The 22,822-nt window shown below is 40.5% G+C and overlaps 1 protein-coding gene and 1 long non-coding RNA gene across 2 annotated transcripts; one reads left to right on the top strand and one right to left on the bottom strand.

Moving 5' to 3' along the window:
* Nucleotides 132–13,011, bottom strand: LOC110408369. The gene is made up of 3 exons (XR_002444296.1): nt 12,395–13,011; nt 5,276–5,370; nt 132–291 (listed from the first exon to the last, which is right to left on the bottom strand). It is a non-coding gene; the product is annotated as an uncharacterized LOC110408369 (long non-coding RNA).
* Nucleotides 8,154–22,275, top strand: ASIP (agouti signaling protein). Its single transcript, XM_021416995.1, has 3 exons — nt 8,154–8,372; nt 11,480–11,541; nt 13,007–22,275. Exons 1-3 carry the CDS (start codon nt 8,192–8,194, stop codon nt 13,181–13,183), a joined length of 420 nt encoding a protein of 139 aa, XP_021272670.1. The 5' UTR covers nt 8,154–8,191; the 3' UTR covers nt 13,184–22,275.

Below are 22,822 nucleotides of genomic sequence, written 5' to 3'. Positions count from 1 at the left end.
AGTATTAAAGGAGAACTATAAAAATAGTCCCAGGATATTTCCTGAAAATACTCTCAAAAGAAAACAAATAAACAAAACAAAACCTTGGATCCAAATTTGCTTAAAATCTGAAAAAATAAGCTTGCTTTTCAGCTACAGACATATGTTTATTTTCATACACAGCACATGGATTATTTTTTTTAACCAAACTGAGGATATATTTAGACTTAAGCACCACAACTGCATGCTTTGCATTATTTTAAACATTGCCTGAGAGTATCTCATGGCTTCCAGAACAGCTGAAGTTGGCATCTGCAATAAAAAGGTATGTCAAATTAGTGAAGAGCAAACTCTGCAAAGATGATGCCCATGCAAACAATAGGGCTAGCAGTAGCAAAAGAATTTATCTCCTGGCAGTGCAGCAATATTTGTTATACTACATCTCATTGTACTGAAGAAAATAAGAAAACTCGGAGTATTTTAAGGGTTTCTGCTTATGGTCAGTGGCAGATGGGCAACATATACAATACTTCCCAGAGGAAAAAGCCTTTAACACCCATATTGCACTTAGGGCCAAAGGAGATGGATATGCACACAAAGACACCCACTGTGCTCAACTCCTTCTTTGTCGCAGGCAGACTGTGTGATAGCAAGTCCACAAAAGTAATTTTGCTATAATAGTTATTGATATTTAGGCAGAAAATTATTGTGGTATGTGGCTGGTACCCCTGGGAAGTGCACACTGGTTGAAGTGCTGCATCAACAGGGAAGAAGCTGCAGGAGGGGAGCAGCAGACTGGGTAACATTCAGGAGTCTGTGGCTGAGGCCAGTGTCCACATCCAGAGGAAGCAGTGAGAAATAGTCACTGGAGACACCCACCAGGAGATAGGGGACCCTACTGGCCAACTTAACTTGACACCTGCAAAGGTTATTGTTTGCTGGGGTCTGGGATTTGTGAAGTTGCAGGGACTGCCAAGGCTCCTCTGTGCCCTCTTGCTGCCCATCCACACAGTCAGCCCCAGCACTGCCAAGGGAGGCCTTGGCCCCATCAAGAGCAACTCAAGTTCTCTGTGTTGCAGGGATATATATAAATTCGAGGTACTCAACATCTTTCTCAGCTTCCGCTAGTCAGGTCTGCTTTGGGCCTCCCAGGCACCTGAGCCTAGAGGCAAATCCTCCAGGAATGCATGCACTACCCACTGTGGAGAAAGATGCAGTCAAAGGGCATTTAGATCAGCTGGACATGGTAAAGTCTGCAGGACGAGGTAGGGTGCATCCCAGGGCATCAGGCTGCCTGCTGACATCTTTAAAAGGTTGTGGCAACTGGAGGAGATTCGTTATGCCTAGAAAGCAGGAAAATATCACACCCATCCTCAAAAAGGGCAAGGAGGTGAACCAGGGAACTACAGGTCAATCAGGCTGACCTCAGTCCCTGGGAAGAGGTAGAGAAAATATTCCTTGAAGGCAAGTAATTGGGAGCAGGAAGGATGGATATATCAAAGGCAAATCATGCCCGACCATGCTGACTGTCGTCTTACTGAAGTGACTGGAAGCGTGACTAACTGCATGTGTCCCTAAATGGAAAGGACAGCATACTGCTATATACCTTGAATTCAACTAGGACTTCTACACAGTTTCCCATACTCTTCCAACAGCCAAGCCAGTAAAGTATGGACTAGATGAGTGGACAATAACTGATGCGGAAAATTATCTAGAGCATGTACTTAAAGGATCGTGATCACTGGTATGAAGGTCAGCTGGTGACCAGTTACTAATGGAGCCTCTCAAGGGTTGAAACTGAGGCCAGTACTTCTTAGCATCTCTATTAATGATTTATTTGATGAGATAGGGTGCATTCTCAGCATGTTTGCTGGTCATACCAGCATGGGAAGTACAGCTGATAAACTGGGGAGCAACAGGCACCATTTGGAACAATGAACATTCCTGCTAAACGGAGATGATAAAACAAATTTTCCTATGGAGTTGATCCAATTAGACATTTTGGGGTACTCTATCCTTAGAGATATTCAGGTCTCAAGTGGAGGAGATGTCAGTCAGTTTGATCTGCATTGGCACTGGACTGAGCAGGAGGTAGGGCCACAGACATCCGTAAGTCCTTCACAGCTTAAATTGCTCTATGGCTCAATGGCAAACAGTATGTCAAAGCTGATATAAGCAACAGAATCCCATAGCACCATAGAGATTAAAATGTATATGATGTAATAGAATAAAGACAAAGGAGCGCATAGTTTTCTCTGATAGCTGAGAAAGAAAGGAAGAAGAAATCATTCAATATCGAAGGATAATGGTGCCACAGCATCCATAAATAGATACGGAAGACTAAATTCAGGCTGAAAATTAAGAGATTTAATTTCTATATAGAAATTAAGGAGGGACATATGGAACAGTCTCCCAACCAAAGGAGTCTACCTAGTTTTGAACCTATGAAGAGGTTAACTTGTGCTGATAAGTGTATTAGACTCATCAGTTTAAGAAATTCCAATCTGTTTTAGTTCCTCTAGTTTCAGGAGGTAGAGGGTTAAAAACACATCAACTATCTGCTAAGATAAAAAATAAAATTAAATTGCAAAAAATTCAAGCCAAAAAGCTTTGCAATCCCATTGTTTCAAAGACAGCAAGGAGACCAAACTTGTGTCACTTTCTCTAAGATTTTTTTTCCAACAGATTGTCATATATATCTTCTCAATCATTTGATTCGGTTTTCTTCTAGCTTTCTAACCACAAATTAATTTTTTGAACTCTGTTTTTGGTTTTTTTTTTCCTTGGGTTGGTTGATTTTATTTGTCTGTTTTGTTAAAACTAGCATTGCTGTCATTTTCATTTGCTTTGGTTTTGTTATTTTTTGTTTATTTTGGTCTTGTTTGTTACTTTTGGTTTTCATTTTTACTTTGGATTTTTTTCTCGTGGAATTTTACCTCTCATTTCTTAACCTACAGAAATCTGCTTTCTTGAAGTCCACTGTTATAGTTCGCTATCCTTTCTCTTTTGTTTTTTTCTGAAAATGGAACTCTGTCACTTGCTCTTAGTGGTACATCTATGCTATGAGAAAAAAGTGTGCCTCCAGTTATAAGCCTTTCATATTAGACCCAATTTAGATATTCATCCAATCATTTTCTGCCTTAACATCATCATTCTCAGTGTCAGCAATGGCAAACTCCCATTGCTAAGGGACTGTTAAGCCTGGAATTATCATTAATCATGAAGTAGTTGTGAACTAGAGATGATCTCCAACTGCAGTGTTGGTTTGTTGTTGATACTGAGCCTTGTCGTGTGTGAAAGTCTTGAGAGTGTGTCCAAAACCCGGCTGGTACAACGAGTAACAGAAGTGATTTAAATCTTTTGAAAACAGAAGCAATGATACTCCTTCAGAATGGCAGAAAACTGGCTTTCCCTCATGTCAAACTTTCAGTCTCTTTTAGTCACTTTTGGTCCACTGCCTGGCTGGGTTTTTTTGTATTTTTTGTATATTTTTCTATGGATTTTGTATGTGTGTTTGTTTTATCTTCAGGAATTTCAAAGTTCTGTTAAGTCCTTGAAACACAGATTTCTCTGTTGGAGTGGGAGATTAAATGATATTTGTTAAGGCAGTTTCAGACTTAGGATTTCTTGACAGCTTTTCCCAACAGCTGTCATTTTGTTCAAGATAACATGTTAAAATATTTGCCACAGACTATTTCCTTTACCATTTCTCTATAACTTTACTTTCACTTACACCTTATCTAATTAATCATTTCTTAGCAGCTGGACACTTAAATAGCATCAACACCAAGCAGAGTTTATGAAAGTGATAAAGATTAAAAGGCATCTGGATAGCGAACTTTCCTGTCAATCCCAGGGAATCCCTTCACCTCAGTCTGAAGCACAGGACATAAAACAACTCCTATTAGTCCTCCTCCAATTTGATCAGAGTATCACAACCACCAAGTTGTACCCAAAGCAAAATATTAATAGATGAGGACACCGAGGAAAACATGTTTCCTTGTATCCCTGTTCCTGGAGCAATGTTATTAAACCTTTCTTGGTTTTATGTTGTTTTGCTCAAGTATTTGGCCTTTGCTGTTGCAATTGAAAAGCATGAAACATGATCCCTAAAACTCAAACACCAGAACACAAGAGAGGAATAGTGTGCTGTTATTTTCATTCTCGTATATCTAAAGTCTCACTTCAAAACACACAAGGGCTAGAAACCGCTCTAAAGTAACAAGAATTCAACACATGTTAAGTGCATAAACATACTGCATGCCCACATTTTCATCAAGCAGCTATTCCCAAGCTAGATCAATCTTTCCTGTATTTCAATTGCAAAACAAAGGTATATGTGTTGGGATTTTTTTTTTTTTTTTAGTTTTCCGGTGGAAAAGGGAAGCTCATTGGAATGGGAAATTTGTCCTTACCTTGGAAATAATCAGAGACAGATTTTGAGCCCATTCTCACAACACTAAATGAAAAAGCTCAAGTGCACTGAGATTCGGGTTAGGTCTGAGGAAAGCTTTGTGTTGATTTTATTCTAAATTCTTTTGTGGTTCGAGGATGAGTAGCAGATATTGCTTGTACTTAGTTAACTCATGAGTTTTTAGGTGTTAATAACGGCCTCCGAAATCTCGAAAAAGTACAACAGTTGCAGTCTTTGTAGTCCGTTGCAAATAAATCTGCTCTTAATGCTGCAGAGCAGAGCCAGCAGAGGCCTGCCTGTAGCACTGATGATTCCTGTTTGTCTCAGGTGGATTCATTCCGTTCCCTCCCAACACATTTTCATTGCAACTCCTTTACTTATACCTGATGGCTGAGACAGGATAGCACTGTGTAGTAATAAAATAGCCAACCAGAACATCAGGGGGAGCTACACAGTCATTTTGCTGTACTTTACATTCAATTTTTTCCTAAATACTTCAGAGTTTCTCCATCTTAAAATCTTGAAATTTTTCAAGGAATTTGCTAATCCGTGTGGTTTGGGTTTTGTTTGGTTGTTGGTCATTTTCTTTTCCTTGCATTCCCTTTTTTTCTGTTCTATCCTTTTCAAAATGGAAATACAGCAGCAGGGAAGAACATAGGTGAAGATTTGTGAGTTACTCTGTGATTTAACACAGTTTTCAGTACTTTATATTCCTTTGTTTGCCCATCTTAACATATCATATTTCTAAGGAACAGTTTTCAGCCAGCTATTTAGAGTGATCCCAGTTTATTTATGAGTTGGTCTGAATAGATCAGACATCACAAGAAAATATAAACTAATCCATTTCAGTGTTTAAGGCAATCAAAGTTTCCAACTACTTACTCTGCTGTAGCATGAGGATAAATCTCAGAGTAGAGTGACATCAGTTGTGGCAGGAAACAAGCTTCTCTCAGAAGTGTTGAGTTTACAGGGTGCTACTGAGGAAATAAAATTATTTTATGAAGACTTTTAATTCCAACTCACAAAACAGAATGAATTAGAAAAGACAAATCTCTTTCACATCCTACGCCATTTGCCAATTTCTATTTGGAAAGAATGCTAATGAGACCTAACGGCTGGGGGAAGTATAAAGTATGTTCTTTAGATACTGAATATTATAATCTAAACTGCAGAGGAAATGTCACAGAAAAGGGCACTGCAATCTCCGATAGCAGTCAAATTGATTTCTTTTAAGTTTTTATTGTTTGCTTTGTTTTTGGTTTTATGTGTACTTCTGTCATTCCCTTGACAGTAAAGGGTACTACCACATGTTAACCATTTACTTAAATAATTTGCTGAACCGTGGTTGAAGTTCAGTTGTTACTTCTCTGCTTGCAAGACTAACTCCATGTAAACAAACAAAAAAAACATATATTAAATATATCGTAGTACACTGTAGTCTAATTAAATCAATAAATGGCAACCCTGTCAAGATACTACAGTAATGTGATTTTTAATTGCTAGGAATCCACTAGGAAAATAAATCCCTTTAAAAAAAATCTTCATAGAAAAGCAGAAGTGCAGCTTGCCGAAGCTAAGGAAAATAGTTTGATTACCTTAAGCAGTCTCTAATGAGACCCAGAAGGAGAATTAGGAAAATAATGAGCAAAACTGGAAAGTAAAACTCTCCTGTAATGCAAAAAAAAAAAAAAGGGGGGGGGGAAATACTCAAGAGTTATGTGATATGATGGAAAAGAATAAGAGTATCAAGCCTACCAGTACCTTCATCTCATTTTCACTTCTGACTCCACTTTCTGCACATTTTGTCTTTCTGTGAGCTCTGCTTGCATGCGTCTAGCAGGCTGTGCTATTAGACATAACACTCAAGCAGTGTAGATTTTGTGATCAAAATACAAGGGCTGCTCTGAAAGTAATGCCTCCTAATTTATGGTGTTGGCCCACAACATCAGAGGCAGATATTGGTGGGATGGCAGCAGAAGTTGAATCTTCCCACCAACATTCCATTCCATTGTTTTACCGTGTGACAGATGGCAGCAGAGGAGCAGTCTGACAAAATGGTGTCTGACATGGGAGTGTGAATGGAGCAAAAGTGTGGAAATCAGTTCCTTCATGCAGAAAAAATGGTACCCAGTGACATTCATCAATGCTTTCTGAACTCTTATGGAAGTCAAACAGTGGATGTGAGCACAGTGAGGTGGTGGGTGGCATGTTTCAGCAGTGGTGACAATGACCTCTGTTGGTGCAGATTTTGAAGATTTTATGCAGGCTGTTGTTCATCACTAACAAAAATGCAGAGCTAATGGTGGTGACTATATTGAAAAATACTGCTTTGTAGCTGAGATTTTGCTCTATTTAACAGTGTTGTTGTGCTCTTTGCATCTGTTGAAATTTTCATGAAAATAAATAGGAGGCATTAATTTCAGAGTGACCTACGTATGCCTGTAATCAAATTAAAGACTCCTCCCACTGCCTATTACAAGATTTTCATCAAATCATTTAAAGGATACATCTATCCAGAGCCATTACTTTAATCCAGCTTGGGTCTCAACTTCCATAGAGCTTTGAACTCTACCAGCTGCATCCCATTGGAGATGGGACATAGCAGCACTTGGTTCCTGGTAGGTTAATCCTTCCTGCTCATCTTTGTAGCCCTTCTTTGGACTTTAATACTTTATGTTCTTCTTGTCATGGTGCCCAAAACTGCTCGCGGGGCTCGAGGTGATGCCGCTCTAGTAATGTGTAAATGCTCTACTTCTAAAGCAGATGCTCTTCATCTTTTGTCTCTAGTAAGTTGTTACAACTAGAGTAATTTATTGAAATATTTGGTTTCACTCCCTGTTTTTAATACTGCTAGTAGCTTTTCACTGTCAAAAGGCTACCTATAAATCTGAGGGCTGGCAGGACGTCCGCAAGGAACATCCCATAACTCTGACACAGCATAAAACTACTGCACATGGAAATAATAATTAACTTTGAATTTCAAAATCATTAAAAATCTAGAAGAAAATGAGAGCAGAATGGTAATTATTTTGTATATTCTGTGCTGCTGCACAGAGGTTGCCCAGGGCCAGTGGCTTTCATCCAAAGTACATGGCCAGACTGAGCAAAGCTCAGGTTTCTCTGTAAGTATGCTCAAATCCTATAGACTTCACTAATCTGAAAAAATTATTAAGTATATACTAAATCCTATGGCAGCACTGAGGCTTTTATAATTTGTTTAAATTATGTCTATTAATATGGAAGCACAGCAGTGACATCCAGGACATAATAAAATAAGGTATTTCTTCATGACTTGTTTGTCAACAGAAAAAAGTAAGAGGAAACATGATTTGTTTTTATTACTATTATTATTATTATTACTATAGGTTTTATGGCACAAATTTGTAAACGCAGCTTTCTGGGAAAAATACCACCGTGTGACTGAGCCAGTCAAAAGTGAATGCAGAAATTGCTCTCCCCTTGATTGTTCAATACACAACACTGTAAAACTCAGAGGAGAGAACTCATTTCTCAGCTTTTCTTTTTTGGGGGGGGGGGCGGGGGGTTTCGGAGGAAATAAATCTTTTGAGAAAGGAATCAGGAGAAAAGAAAAAAAGATTCTCTAGAGGATTATATTTAAGAGACCTTTTTTTACCCCTCAGTAAGTCAACTGCAATCCTAGGTATTCAAGGATCAGAGGCTAAGTAGTAGAAGCAATTGTCAAAGATACGTTGATAAAACTGCTTAATGTGACAGACTTGCTGAGACTCATCTCTATACTTCTCTTCTACACGCAGGTTTTGACTGATCTTGGTTTTCATGACAGTGGGATTTTTTCTCCCCAGGATGGAAAGTAAGAACCTCTTCCTAAGCCTGTTGCTCTGCTACAGTTTGCTCAGAGCTGCCAGTTCTCACCTGATAATCGAGGAGAAGACAGAATGCAACCTGTCAAAGAACAACAAAATGAACCTCCCAGATCTCCCACCCATCTCCATCGTAGGTTAGTAAAATTTGCCATTTGATGCCAAATAGACAGGACTTGAAGAAAATGCAGCTGTTGTTTAATATGGACTTAGATAGCTTACTATAACAGTGCAATTTCACACAAATGCTTTAGTGCTACACAGAACTGCAGTGGCAGTGCAGCCACAGCATTCAAGAATGGCAACGTGGCAAACCACAATTTAGTGTGAAAAGAACAACAACAGAAAATCTGCCTTTAGTTTTGCAGTTTGCGCTGCGGTTCCTATCATACTGTAATTCTTTTTATATTCAAGAGCAAGGTTATTCCATTAATATGAGCATCAGTCTTCCTTTGAAAGTCCCATGCAAATAGAAAAAGTGAACATAAACTTTTTTTTTTTTAAATCATCTCTTGTAGAAAGCTGTTGATTTCTCTGCTAAAGTATTAATATAATCTCAATGCCAAGAGATCTTTAACCAAGAGAGAAGAGGACTACAAGGGAGCTAGAAGTCATCCATTTACCCAAGGCAGGACAGGCCATGCCCCTACCATTGATGGCAGGTCCTGTGAAGTACTTTGTCAAGCAATGCTTAACATTTTCCCTTGCAAATATTTTTTCTTAATGTCAACCCTGTCTCTTTCAATGTAATTTAAGTCAACGTTCAGTTACCTCTTTTGAGAAACTTTTGGTTATTTGGGTTAGTTAGCTGAAGAATGTCATTCAGAATTCTGTAAAAGTTTCGTTATTTGAAAAATAAAACTTTCATTGTTCATTTCCCTTCCATTCTAGCAGTTGTTCTCAAACCAAATTGGTTTCTTACCTCTTATTTTCTCTGCACTTTTACTCAAGGACAATGTATCTTTTAGGTGAGCCAGTTGTCCCACACAAGTCTCTCCAAAGAAATCCAAACCTCTTTATCCCCTAGTTAATCAAGTTGGTTTAAGAGCACATTTGTTAAGCTTGTGCCACATCATTCCATGTTGCTTCTAATCCTAGACTCCTCACATTTCCAGTATTTTTTTTTCATTACAACTAAAAACACAGATATAAAACACATCCCCTTTGGCTAACTTCTCAGTCTCCTTGCAAAAAAGGGGCCACGCCTTGGACATATCAGATAGGCTATCATGCCATATTGTTTTGCCAACATACACCCAATACAACAAAAATCTCCTAATGCTATCAGGCCTTTTTGTTTTGGATGGCTCTGAAATGCCTCACAAAAAGCATACCTCCGTCTTAGCACACTTTGGTTGTCTGCAAGAGCCACATCATCCCATCATGCTGCAGGAAAGCCCAGTTTTGCCACTTTCCCATTGTAGAGCCAATAGGGAAAAGAAACAAGAGATCCACAGCAAACTAAGGTGGTAACCCTAAAGCAATCAGCATTCATCCTTCTCCCATATGCATACAAAGAGAATGAACATTTAACATCCAAAATGAAAGAATAACTTCAAAGATTTGTAAGGAGCTGGTCAATTAGACAGCAGTTGAAAACTTGGTAAATAAAACATGAGGAATATGAAATTACTGGCCAAGTGGAAAAGGAGTCTTATCTAATACAAAAGGAAAAGGCAACTACAGTACTCACCTATTTAAAAAAAAAAAAAAAATTCTATATTTCCCTCTTATCTGCCCACTGGGCAACGTTATCTTTACACAATTCTCTAGAATAACTAATGCACATTTATGTTACACCAGTGTTTAAATTTCAGTTTAATTATATCATTCTATCTTTAACTGAACGTTACCAAAACAATTTTATAAGCAAAGCATTTCAGAACAGTTGCAGACATAACATATAAATTAAACTAGTGCAGAGTTGAATGTCCTTGAGGTATTTCAGCTGCCACCAGAAAATTTCAAGGGACAGCATATCAAAGCCAGCGTAATTTGCCAGATGAAACTGGATCTGACCAACCAACACTAGCTGGTGCAAGCCATGCTCTTCTTGAGTGGCCTGAAATTCTTTTTCCCTTCCACTGTCTTTTGAAGATGGATGTGTAACCCTAACTTTGTAATGATGCAACGGTAATAAATGAAACTGCCAAGTAGTGTATTCTTAATTACATAACTCTGCAAATGCTGGTAATTATTAAGCATTCAAAAAGATTTGGGTAGCAAATTCAGGAACAGACAAGAAGCCACTATTCATAAGTAGGCATAAGTAAATTTATGCTGATTAATCATGGATCTTATACTTAATCCAAAACTCACAAATTTCCAGAGTATAGAAAATACTGTGATAGATTAGCAAGAAAGGAAGTGTTCACACTTTAACAGAAAAGTCTTGCTGCATTAGATCCCAAGACAAGTCTGAGTTATGGAGTTAATAAATAGTCGTAATTAATATAAGAGATGATTTAATAATAAAGCTAACATTCCTCAAAGGATATTATAAGAAATTTCACAATATTAGTTTTTGATCTAAGAAAAAAAAACGAAAGAAACTTGAAAAACTTCACGCATAGTCTGAAATCCCCCCTCTACTATTTACCAAATTCAAGAATCAACTCCACCAATAGGCACAAACATTTAAAAGCTATATGTACATTGATGAAATGCCTTTGCAAGCAGCATTTTGTGAAACAAGATGGTAGGTAAAAGAGGAACAAAGAAGTGAAGAATTGAAGTTGTTTTATGCCGAAACAGCAAAGAGTTTTTTGCTGATGAAACCAGAATAATAATTCCTGCCAAATTTATGTAGGTAACATCACTTCTACAGAAGAAAATATGGAATTCTGAAGGTTTTTTCCATTTTTTTTTCCCATATGATTAATGTGCATAAATACCCTAGGAGAGGGCACTTACACACAGCCCTTGAATATTCTTTTGTGAAACCATTTTTCTTGTTCACATAGGACCAAATAATGTTCAACCACAACAACAAAACACGCTCCTAAAATGCAAATAACAGTACTCTTCAGTTTTGTATGAGCAACAACACAAGTTTAGATGCTATTTTTAAATGAGGACAGTTCCTGGAGAGGAACTTCATCGTTCTGCTGTGGAAACATGCAGTGATGCGGTAGCAATGCAGGCTACCTGCTTTCTCTTGCATAAAAATACTATCAAGCACAGCTGTTAAATAATATTTGCTGTAAGACTGATCTAATGTTATGTTTTGCTTTTCTCTTTGAAGATTTAACTAAAAGATCCCAGAAAGTCAGCAGGAAAGAGGCAGAGAATAAGAAATCTTCCAAGGTAGGCAGCTGTTCAGAAAATACTGTCAAATTAGAATGGTTTATTATTTCTATATTTTTCCCCAGTGCACTTATCCAAACAGCTTTTACAGCTCTTCCCTGGCTTAAATAACTTACATAAAGTTTGAAGCTTAATATTGTAGAAACAGATGGAAAACACAAATGACAGGAAAAATAGCATGATTTTATATTAGTTACAGGTTATAGGGTTTTGGTTTTGTAGTTTGTTTTGTTTTATTTTACAATCCTCTTACAGAAAATGTGCCTAAGACTTGAGATGCTCTAAGTATTTGCAACTCTATTTAGGTATTGGCCAAAAAAAGATCCCGTTCCCAATCACACCATGTGGGTTAACTGTCCAAGCACTGCATCCCAGAGGCATAAAGTCACTATCTGCTAATTTTTAACTGTGGGTGCCAAAACACTGAAGCAGAAGCATCCAAAGAATTTGGTATTCAGTTGAAAATATGACCTAGGAATTTTATCCCATCAATGGATTCAGATTGGTATTAAGAATCTCTAAGAAAATACAAAATAGCATTTTTACTTCATTTTTCAGTTTGACATGACAGTTTTTTTAAGCTAAACCAGTCATTGCTACAACCAGCAACATTTAGAGGTCCTTCTTTTCCTTTCTAATCAGCATTTTGCATGGTCAGTCTTCTCTGAAACACTTCCTACAACCCCAGGATGACTCAGGTTGAAAAAGGCCACAGGAAGTCCTGCTGTTTCCCTGCAGCTCGCAGCAGGTCATTCTTGCAATCAGATTCTAAGTACTTGGTCTTGAAACCTTCTAAGTCACTTAGAGACCACATCAATTTTTGCTTTACAAATGAAACTTCTGGTAAACTTACCAGTTTTAAAAGATTGCCTGGAGCACTTGTGGAAGGCTCCAGAGACCTGGCCTAGGTGCCAGGCACATGCTGACCAACCCCAGCTTTTCCCTCTTTCCAAATCACAGAGAAGCAGCACTCCTCAGGTAGGCTAGATCTTCTTCAGCTCACTCACCTGTGTCTGCAGTTAAGGATTCCCACATGCAAATCTAATGCACAAATGATCACCGAGCTCCAAAAGCAGCTTGAGAAACCAGCTGGGGATCCAAGAGTAATTCAATACCTTGTTTAACCTATAATAATGTCATCTTTGAAGATTCTTGCATCTTCTTCTTTGCTGCTGCTACATTCTTCCACACAGTATATTTGAAAGGTCTATTCAGTCACATTTTTAGGCACTCATAATAGGGGGTTTATGCAGTGTACCATTTTGCTCCATAGGTAATCCAGCAATTGCTATGACCCAGTCCCTCCACATCAACCCTATATTGCTACTTAATATAGGTCTCATTGCCAGCAATCACCTACTCATCTCAAGCCAGAAGTTCCCATAGTTCACTTTCTTTGCATCTGTCCTTCATTCTGGCTCATAATTGTTCTACATTTGTATGAATTTTCACGTTTTTGTTCTAGAAAAATGCTGAACTGAAGACGCCTCCGAAACCAAGGCCCACACCTGCAGCTGACTGCGTGCCAAACTTCAAAACCTGCAAACCACACTTGAATTCATGTTGTAACTATTGTGCCTTGTGCAAATGCCGAATTTTTCAGACGATCTGCCAGTGTCTATTGTTAAACCCGAAGTGCTAAACCAAACCAGGAACACATTAAGGCTGCTGTCTTTCATTAGCTTCTCGAGTGTATATGTCAAACTTCTAAGGCACGTAGCAATCAAGGTAGAGAGCTTTGAAGCTGATAGGTTGGATTTGCCACTCTTCAATAGACAATGATTTTCTTCATGGGGTTAAAGCTGTCATAAACAAAATGGGTTTTTAGGAAGCTGACAACCAGGAAGATTGACTTTGAACAGGCATTTTTAGCAAAACTAACTTGTATTTAAGAAGAATCCTGGGTTCTTGTTGTTTGGGGATTTTTAGGGTTGTAATTTGTTTTTTTCTTGGTTTGTTTGAGAAGGGTTTTATTAACCAAAGATTTCAGTATTGTATAACCAGCACTGCAAAACCTGCCCACAATCTGCCACACTGAAATAGGACTTGTCAGTCTTGGGTGAGACCAGAGCTCAGGTTTGCCCTCAAGGACAGAACAGCACCAGCTTCCAGCAGATCCAATATGTAAAGCTAAAAAAGCAGGTTTCGTGGTTAACTCCCCCCTCACATAGTCCACAAAAATTAGGACTAGAATCTTTGTAGGTTACTCTAGCTGAAGACAGTAGCAGCAAACTGTTTGCTAGAAACAAGACATCTTCCTCTTGCTCTTGAAGTTCTTTGCCTTAATACTGAGTTATCCCAGATAACAGCAGAGAACCTTCCCTGGCTAAGCTACCAGGAGAGAGGTGGTAGGTCATAGGAGAGCAAGGAGGGAGCAGACCTAGCAGTGCCCAACACTGAAGAAAATTCATCTTCCAGACTCCAGCTCTCTTGCTTTTCACCTTCTCTGTTCTGCATCTACCATGTTCCTCTCTTTCTCCAGCTCTCGTATGCTCTTTTTCCTCCCATGGGACTTTCTCGATTTTAGTCTTTTCCCTTCCTCCCACCGCTATGGTCAGTCACTGAATTTTCTAATGCTCTGCAGGTCTAATTTGAAGGAAATTTCTCAGCTGATTTATTTCTGAGAGCACTTGAGGACTACAATATCGTTCAGGCAGGCAAAGACAATATAGATGATAAATTGTCTCTAAAGTGGTTCACGCCTTCTAACATCAATCCAAAGCCCAGATCTTTAAATATAGGCTGGGTGTTGACAGAAATGTCTGTTCACCTTCTTAGAGAGATATGCAGTTGACAGAGTTTTGTCTAAGAAAGAGCCTAAATGATGACAGGATGCCGTTGTGTTCCTTATCCAGCTATCATATATGATGCAAGCTTGAATTCTTTTAAACGTATGTAACTACTTCTTTTAATCAGATATCCTGGCTCAGGAATCCATGAGTTGTGGTAAAAAGAGGATGAGAAGAAATATAACATGGTGGTGGGCTTTGGGAACAGAATTTGGCCCCTTCTTTTACTAGGGAAGCTGTAGAATCTTGACAAGTTGTTTCACAATTTTCATAAGAAAGTGTCCTCAGTTGATACTAAAATGATATCCGTAATCACACAGCAGTTTCTACCATGGAAACAAGTACTGTCTAATCACAACAGGCCACAGAAACCGTGTTTTAACAGGGTGAATGGAAGCTGTGGAGAAAATGGAAGGAAGGAGAGCCAAAAATCAAACAACTTGTGCTGTTCTCTCAACAAGAGCTCCCACTTCAGCTTGGCTGTATGCTGAGGAAGTGAGCAGCACTGACACCCAGAGTGAGGAGCGAGAGACATATAACCTGAACCAGCACGTCCAGGGCGTGAAAGAAAAAGAAAGATTCTTCCACATGAGAATAACAAGATTTGTTTTTAAACATATAGCACATACTTTATAATATAGCATTTATGCATAGTGTGTTTTGACAGATTTGGTTTATTAATAAGCCTTCTTTTTGTTACTGAAATTAATTAAAAAGAGATTATGCTTTCTTTGCCATTCATCTATCACACCAAATAATACATATAATCAAGTACTCTGAAATTGTTATTAGCCTACTTTTCTGGCTAAAGATCACATTGCATGAGGGTAGAATACAGAAATCAGTAAGATATGTACATCTACTATTTGCTTCCTGTATTTAGTTTCAACAAGTAGTTATGCTAAGGAGTTGGTTTTATGTGTAAGAGCGCCTAAGGGAGATCTCATCAGCACAGAGATGATAACACATATGCAGGACTAACATGGAGTGTTTAATTTTAATTGTTGCATACCAAAATGTCTTCATGAAAAACTTACTGAAATTCAAGTTTAGAAACAGATCCAGTAATGCTCCAAGACACAGAGAAATCTCACTCCTAGAGACCAATGGAAATGTTATCTTGATTACAACTGAGTAGCATTAAGTACAAATAAATCATTATTAGCTTTTCCAAATATTGCCTGTCTTGTGGGAATTTAAAACAGATACTGTGTTTTCCCATCTCAAGTTCCAACTTGATTTCTTACTGTCACGTTCAAAGACCAGAAAATCCAAGATGGTCTGGGTCAGTAAAACAAGTGCTAGAATTCACATCTTAATGACTACCAGCTCCAACACCTCAGTAATTAGCTTGGGAAACAGTGAAAGTATAGGGAGACCCCAAAAAGGAAAATAAACAGCTCCTCACGTCAGTCTTTAGGATCTTCTCAATAAAACCTTTTCCAAGTTGTCTATACATGAGCCAACAGTATCTGTGACACTACAGCAGCTGAGCGTGATGAGAAATGAGGCTAACTTCATGGTAAAATTAGAGATAAAATAAGAGAACACGATGGAGATTGTGATCAAAGTAGGGAGCCAAGAGGTACTTGTATGTGCCATGCCCAAAGCTGGCTCTGTAGAAGCTCTATTTTGTGGTGCAAAAATTACATCATTGTTAGTCCTAAGGAACATGCTTCTCAGAGTACTGTGAGAGTGACTGCTTGTGAAAACACAGCCTTGCAGTCACGTTGAGGGTGGGTGCAGGCATTAAACAACGTCTAAAGCCAATGCAAAACAATACTAAATCATAAGATTTTTCATCAAAGCATTTCAAGCTGAATTAGACCACTCTATGGCCAGAATTGACTCTGTGAACATTAAATAGACAAATTCAAGATTTGTTCACATCCCAAGCCCTGTTTAATTCAGACACCTAGGACTGTGAGTTGTAGAATCAGGACTAAACATTATTAAAAATTCTGCTAACAAACACATAAGCATTTCAACTTTTTTTCTACTACTTAACTTCAAACAGCCACCCTTGTGGGCAGCCTCCCCCACACAAAGATCTCTGGGTCAGAATAAAAGGTATACAATTACCTGCTATGGTTACAGCATTGCAAAATCAAATTGTCATTATTATAACTGGAGCAGATCTATCACAAAGACAATTTCCAAAACTAAAATTGCAAGTTTATCAGCTACTTCTTTCCAAACAGAAACAATCTTTGATTTTCTGTGTTTTATTTAGTAGTTTACAAGAGATATCTGACCCTTGCATGAGATGCAAATTGCCTTTACTACTGCCCCTGTTTGCTTTTCTAAAGATACAGATGAGACAGTCCTATGTCCTACATGACGGGCATGCCACCAGCTTTGCTGAACTTCACGCCACTGATGATTTCCCAATGCTCCCATCAATACAGATCCCCCTGTGAGAGTGGGATCCCCCTCTCGTCCCTCCAGGGGATCAGCAGCACCTCTCAGATCAGTGCCATCATCACACTTGCCGGGGATGCATGTCTGTATCCAGTTAGCTGATAGAAATGTTGAACAGAACTGGCCCTAGAGTTGATCCCCAGAGAACAACGCTGGTAACCGTCCACAGCCAGATGTAGCCTTGTTTACCCCTGGAGCTCTACCATTGAGCCAGTTCATCACCCAGCATAGTATGAACTCGTTTGTCTCACAGTAGAACAATATGTCCAGAAGGGTGCCGTGAAGAACTGTATCAAAGGCCTTACCAAAATCCAGAACAGTGACATCTGCTGCCTTCCCTTCATCCACCACTGACCAATACCCAGTCAGTCCCTGAGCAGTGGCCACACCCCCAGTAAATGTCCCCATTTTTATCGTTCTGAATGATGCCGTGTGGCATGGAATGTCCCTTTGGCCATTTCAGGTCAGCTGTCCTGGTTCTGCCCCTCCCAGCTCCTCATACCACCCCAGCCCCCTCACTCGCTGGACAGTACAAAGAGCAGAAACTTTATTGGCTCTGTGCAGCACCATTCAGCAAAAACTAAAACAACACTGTGTTATCAACACAGTGTTTTTTCCTAAATCCAAATCATACAACACTGATAAGGAAAATTAAGTCTAGCCCAACTAAAACCAGGACAATATGTTGGTATAGAAGCTCCTGAACCTGCAGCACTGTCTGGATCAGCACAGATGTTCCCACTTGCCTTTCCACTCTCTGACAGTATTGCACCATCCGTTGGCATAACCTCAGTGTTCTTAACAGTACCCCCTTCCCCAGTCGATCCTAGTTTAAAGCCCTCTCCATCCACCTTGACAGGTTGCAGGCCAAGAAGCGTTTTGCCCATTGAGACAGGAGGGTCCCTGCAGACCTCTCACGCCAAAGCCTTTTCCAGGGTTATACAACTCAAAGTTCTGGCACCAGTCTTGGAGCCAGGCACTGATGACCTGGGCTTGCCTGTTTCTTTCCCTATCTGTCTTCATTAGTGGAGGACTGAGGAAAACACTGTGCTCCAGAGTCCTTCAGCTCTCTCCCTAAGGAGAGATCTTGACCCTTGAAATCTCTTTTGATATACCTCAGGCTTCCTGCAGCTACATCATTGGTACCCACTTGAAAGAGGAATGGATAATAGCCTGAAGGCTGTTTCATGCTTGAAAGCTTCATGGTAACATCCCTGACCCGAGCCTGATGAGGTCTGGCCTGCAGATGGGAGCCCTCATTCCCCAGAGGAGGGAGGAAGTCACCTATGAGAACAACACGCCGCCGCTTCTTCCTGGCATTGGTTTTGATGCTGCACTTGCTACAAGGCCTCAGTCAGTTGCACCTTGGAGGGAGAACCCACACAGATGCCTCTTCCTCCCTCTTTTCATATCCCCCATCTGCCACCCCCAGAGCCTTGTACCTACTCAGCAGCATAACCTGAGCAGGCAGACAGGCGCTCTGCTCACAGCTCTGCAGAAACTTGCTTCCACCACTCAGGCTCCCCAGGCTGCTGCCATTACCCTGGTGCAGTCCAGATGCTGGGCCTGCCGCAGCAGTGGCAGAGGCAGAGCGTGGCTCCCCTGATCAATCTGTCACCTTTTCAGGCTCCCATATGCTTCTCAGTCTCCCCGCTGCTTCCTGGAGCTTGGCCACCAGGCAGATCAGCTCATCTCCCTGGGCACACTGTGTGTGCTCTCACCCTCCATCTTGGGGCAGCATCACAGACTGAGGCCTGGGTGTCCGCATGGGGATGTCATGAACATCCATGAGTCCTTATGACCTGAAGGAGCTAAGAGAGATATGAAAATGTATCCCCTTGCCTTCCTCCCCCTCTGTAACAGACTTCCACAGAAGGAGCAGTTCAGCAGCATCGGTGCCCAGTACCATTTCAGACACGTAGGGGCACTGCTCCAGGCTGGCAGACGTGACATGCGGCCTAGAGGAGACCATCCCCATCTGGAGCAGCAGCACGAGGCCAGAGGGACACACTGGGCTTCTAAAAGAGCAACTAATCAAAGTGCCCTTCCTAAATTTTTGGTGCCTGCAGATTACTTTCTGAGGTAATATGAAGTTTTTATTGGCAGGCTTCTCAGATGATATACAGAAGGTCAACATATGGCCAAGTCCAACCTCTCCCAAAAGAAAAAATGAGGTTTTAAACATTTCTGCAAGACTTCTGAATAAAATGAATAATAACAATAATAATAATAATAATAATACAATTGCTGCATGACATATGCAAGTGTATTTCTGACCAGGAAATCCTGAGATGATGAAATCCTGGCCTGAAACACGGGAGCCCTAAAATGGCTGTAACAGTGTCATAAATAAATGCCACGTGTAAATTGTGTTAATACAGATAAAGTCAGGAAAAGACAAAAATATCATAGAACATTTTGGGTTGGAAATGACATTAAGCAACTTCCAGTTCCAATCCCTTCTGTGGGCAGGGACATCTCCCACCAGTTGTGCTTGTCCCCTCAGGGCAGTTCCAGCCCCTTCAAATCAGTGGAAATCTTCTATTGGCTTTAATTGACTTCTATGGCTTTAATTGACTTTAATAAACTTAAATAAATACCTTCGTCACTCTCTTTAGCATCTGGTGGGTTTAGCCAATAACTGTTCTTGTGGTACGCTTCTTATTTTTGGTAGGCTCTTCAGCCAAATGTCATTCATGACTTCATATGGGCTTCCCATCACTGCACAGCTGCCTCAAGTAGCTAAACAGCAGCAACACACCAGTTATAGCAGTAATGGGCAGAAGTCAGCCATGAGAACACACAGCATCATTCTTTGTGTTCCATAGCAAGCACAGCATTTGTAAAAGGTACAAATCATTAAAGACTAATGGTCTTTCCCCTACTGAAGGTTCATAGTGATGACTTCTCCATTTGGGAAGCAAATATTTGCAGTGCTAAATGAGCACACCAGATGGTTTCCTTCCCCTTATTCTCTTCAGCTTGTTAATCTCCCTCCATCACTAACAACTTCTTCTAAGCCCATTTGCTCAAAGGAGTCATTCTTCATCTACACAACAACATCGTGGTGGGGGGTTAGACACTATTTCAAGCAAAGGCTTCACTGCCAAGACGGGTCAAAAAGAGTTTGAATTCTGCTCTTTAAAAAAACATACACATATAGGAAGCAATTTCAGAAAGGAAGAAAAACAGAACCAGCAGATGGTTGTTCTGACTGGAAGTCAAGCTAATGCGAAGCAGATACCTACAAAGAGCACCAACGAGAAACAAAACTCTAGGTGTCAGCCTCACTGCTGCTTTAAATGTTTCAAAAGGTGCTCCCAATGTGTGCATCGGGACAACTGCTCAAGGGAAGAGACGACGTGGCTATGAACCTAAAGCCCACTAATACTCTATTACAGAAATGATCCCAGTTATGAAACAAAAACCAAAGAGCTACAGAAAAGCTGCAGGTTTGCCGAGGAGTGTCTCTGCACTCCACAGAATGGAACAAAGCTTAAAAACTTTGCTACGGATTTTCTAAATACCCTCAAAAGTTTAACCACTTGTAAGAGAATGGCAGGGAGGGATGGCAGTCCCCATGCAGCCCAAAGGAATGCTGCAATATCGTTAACGCGTTTTGATTTCATTCTGGAAGTATTCTTACCTCCTGGAAATATTTGTCCTTTTTTATTTTGACTTTTTGAACAGGTGCTTTTGTTGAAGGATTAGTGATTTCTACAGGTCATTGTAGTTGGTGCTTCTTACAGTTGTGCAAAGTTGTCCAGGGGCAAACTGCGCAACTGAAGAAATGACTGGGGCTTTACAGCGTACGTGCACTGCAACTGATTTACCTTAACAAAAAAGCCTCAAAGGCAAAAAAAAAAAACAAAAAACCACACCACCAACAAAAAAAAACATATTTGGCCTCTGAGAAACTTCAGATCATCCTCCAGAAGAACCATAAGAACAGGCACAGCCACGAGTCATGCAGCCATCAGTGGAACTTCCATGTGCCCCTTCTCAGACAGAGGTGATCTCTGTTTCCTAAGGCTGTACCATAAACAAAGAGCAGGACCTACCCAAGCCTTACTGCAAACCAGCTGCTTTTATAAATCACAGGCTCCAGCATTATCTGGTTGAGAGAAATTGAGAAAAAAATACATGGGTTCTCTCACACTACTTCTGATTCAGTGCTGGAGGAATAAATACTACACCACTCACCACTTTGGGAAGAATAGCATTTCTACTGGTAGCAACAAGGAAATTATTAACAGAAAATAAATCTGACAGCCATTTAAGGAAACATGTTATCACTCCTCCTGGCCAAATTGGAGACTTGTCTAAAAGTTAGGAGTACAATCCTTCATCATCAGCTCCATTCTACCACCAGGTTCACCCACTGCAGGAGCAGCTGCCACGAGTGCGGGGCTCAGCGCTGCCACATGTAGTGGGCAGGTGGGAGGAGCTGGAGGCATTAAGAAACAGACAGACATTGGATATAGCATAGAAATGAGAATTTCTCCCAGTGTGGAATGAGGTTCATTCGAGCACTACTTTCTTACTGTTTGTTTGGGTTCTTTTTTAATTCCTGACCTACTTAAAAATCCCAGTGAATGCAGCAGGCAGGAATAGCTAAATTTGAGGAACAGCGATTAACTACAGTGGTCGTTGGGCATTTCCCACTTCTCAGCCCACAATTGCCAGCATTTGGGGGAGGAGAGGAAGTTGTAAATCTGAGTCAATTCTTATTTTATAAACGACATCACACACCATACTCTAAATTTATTTTTAGATCTTCTTCCTCGCGCTCTCCACATTCCTCTGACATATTGTACACACTTTCCCAAAGTAGACCTCCATTAGGCATGGTCAGGAACCTCACTTCTTTTCTTTTTGCCTTTTAAGATGAGCCTGCCAACAAGGCTGAGCTCCCCAAGGCGCACTGCACACGTCCAGCCCGGGCAAGCACTGAGCCCCTCGAATGCTGCAGCCAAGTTCTTCATTCCCCCTATCAGAGAGAGCACATGCAGGCGTACAGCTAAGTGCATCACCCTGCTCACCCATCTACCAGACCTGTTGTTTCACAAGCTGAGCACAAAGATCTCCTTTGTTCCCCACCTTGCACTCCCACCCCTGCACATGGGAAGGTCTTTCCAAGTGCAACGTGGTGCAATGAACCACGTCCCACTTCTTTTGGGATCCAGACCCAGGGAGCCTGTGGCTCACATTTCATCCCACGTCTGTGACATCTGCTGTGCAGTCACAAAAATGCAAGAGGTTGTAGTCCATCACTGCCAAATGACTCAGCAGGCCAGATGTGGAATACCATGCACAGGGCATCAGCACTGGGGAGGGGGACTTGCAAGCCTCAGTACCTACAGATGCTGCGCTCATTGGTGCTAATGTTTGTCAGTCACTGCTTCCAGCTCAAACCATTTGTTAATGGTTTACGGGCGTTTGGCCCGGTTCCATGACAAATGGGATGGGGGGCCCACAGACCCACGCCCTGGGAAAGGGAAAAAGGGTAGGGGGATGGGCCTAGAAACAAAACAGCGGCAACGATCTGAGGAGAAACAAACTAATTTACTAAATAAGATATCGGAATGCAAAATAACACACTATAATACAATATAATTACAATTTAAGCTGATAAATCCAATAAAAATGAGAGAGAGTGTCCAAAGTTAAGATAGGCCTTACTCTAGTACCAACGGTCAGACGGCTGAGGAGCGAGGTGCTGCTGGGACAAGAGACGGGTGGAAAGAGAACAAGGTCTTGTGATCTGCCAGTTTTTATCTTTCCCTCTGACCAGAAAACAGTAACAGCGTCAGAAAGTCCCCTGGGGAATGTAGTAGTTCTCCTCTTCTGAGAACTAGGTACCCGGAACTATCCACGATCCAATTGGAGCATTAACTCTTTAACTCCCAGTACACTACATGATGCTATGATGTGGAATACCAATAACCAAAGATCATAAAACCATGACACCATTGTAAACGAATTACAGTGCAACGGACATCTGTGTTGAGAGAATCAAAATGCTCAAGTTCAGACCAGACTGAATACTGAATTCATTGTATGTAGATTAA

The sequence above is a fragment of the Numida meleagris genome, chromosome 19, assembly GCF_002078875.1.
Source record: "Numida meleagris isolate 19003 breed g44 Domestic line chromosome 19, NumMel1.0, whole genome shotgun sequence".
Taxonomy (NCBI): Eukaryota; Metazoa; Chordata; class Aves; order Galliformes; family Numididae; genus Numida; species Numida meleagris.
The sequence above is the reverse complement of the archived record's forward strand: the minus strand, read 5'-3'. Positions and strand labels throughout refer to the sequence as shown.

Bases quoted from the DNA above. Each gene is read 5' to 3' on its own strand.
- ASIP (XM_021416995.1), top strand. From the start codon at position 8,192: ATGACAGTGGGATTTTTTCTCCCCAGGATGGAAAGTAAGAACCTCTTC. The intron at 8,373-11,479 runs GTTAGTAAAATT...TTCTCTTTGAAG, and splicing joins CCCACCCATCTCCATCGTAG to ATTTAACTAAAAGATCCCAG. The intron at 11,542-13,006 runs GTAGGCAGCTGT...TTTTTGTTCTAG, and splicing joins AGAATAAGAAATCTTCCAAG to AAAAATGCTGAACTGAAGAC.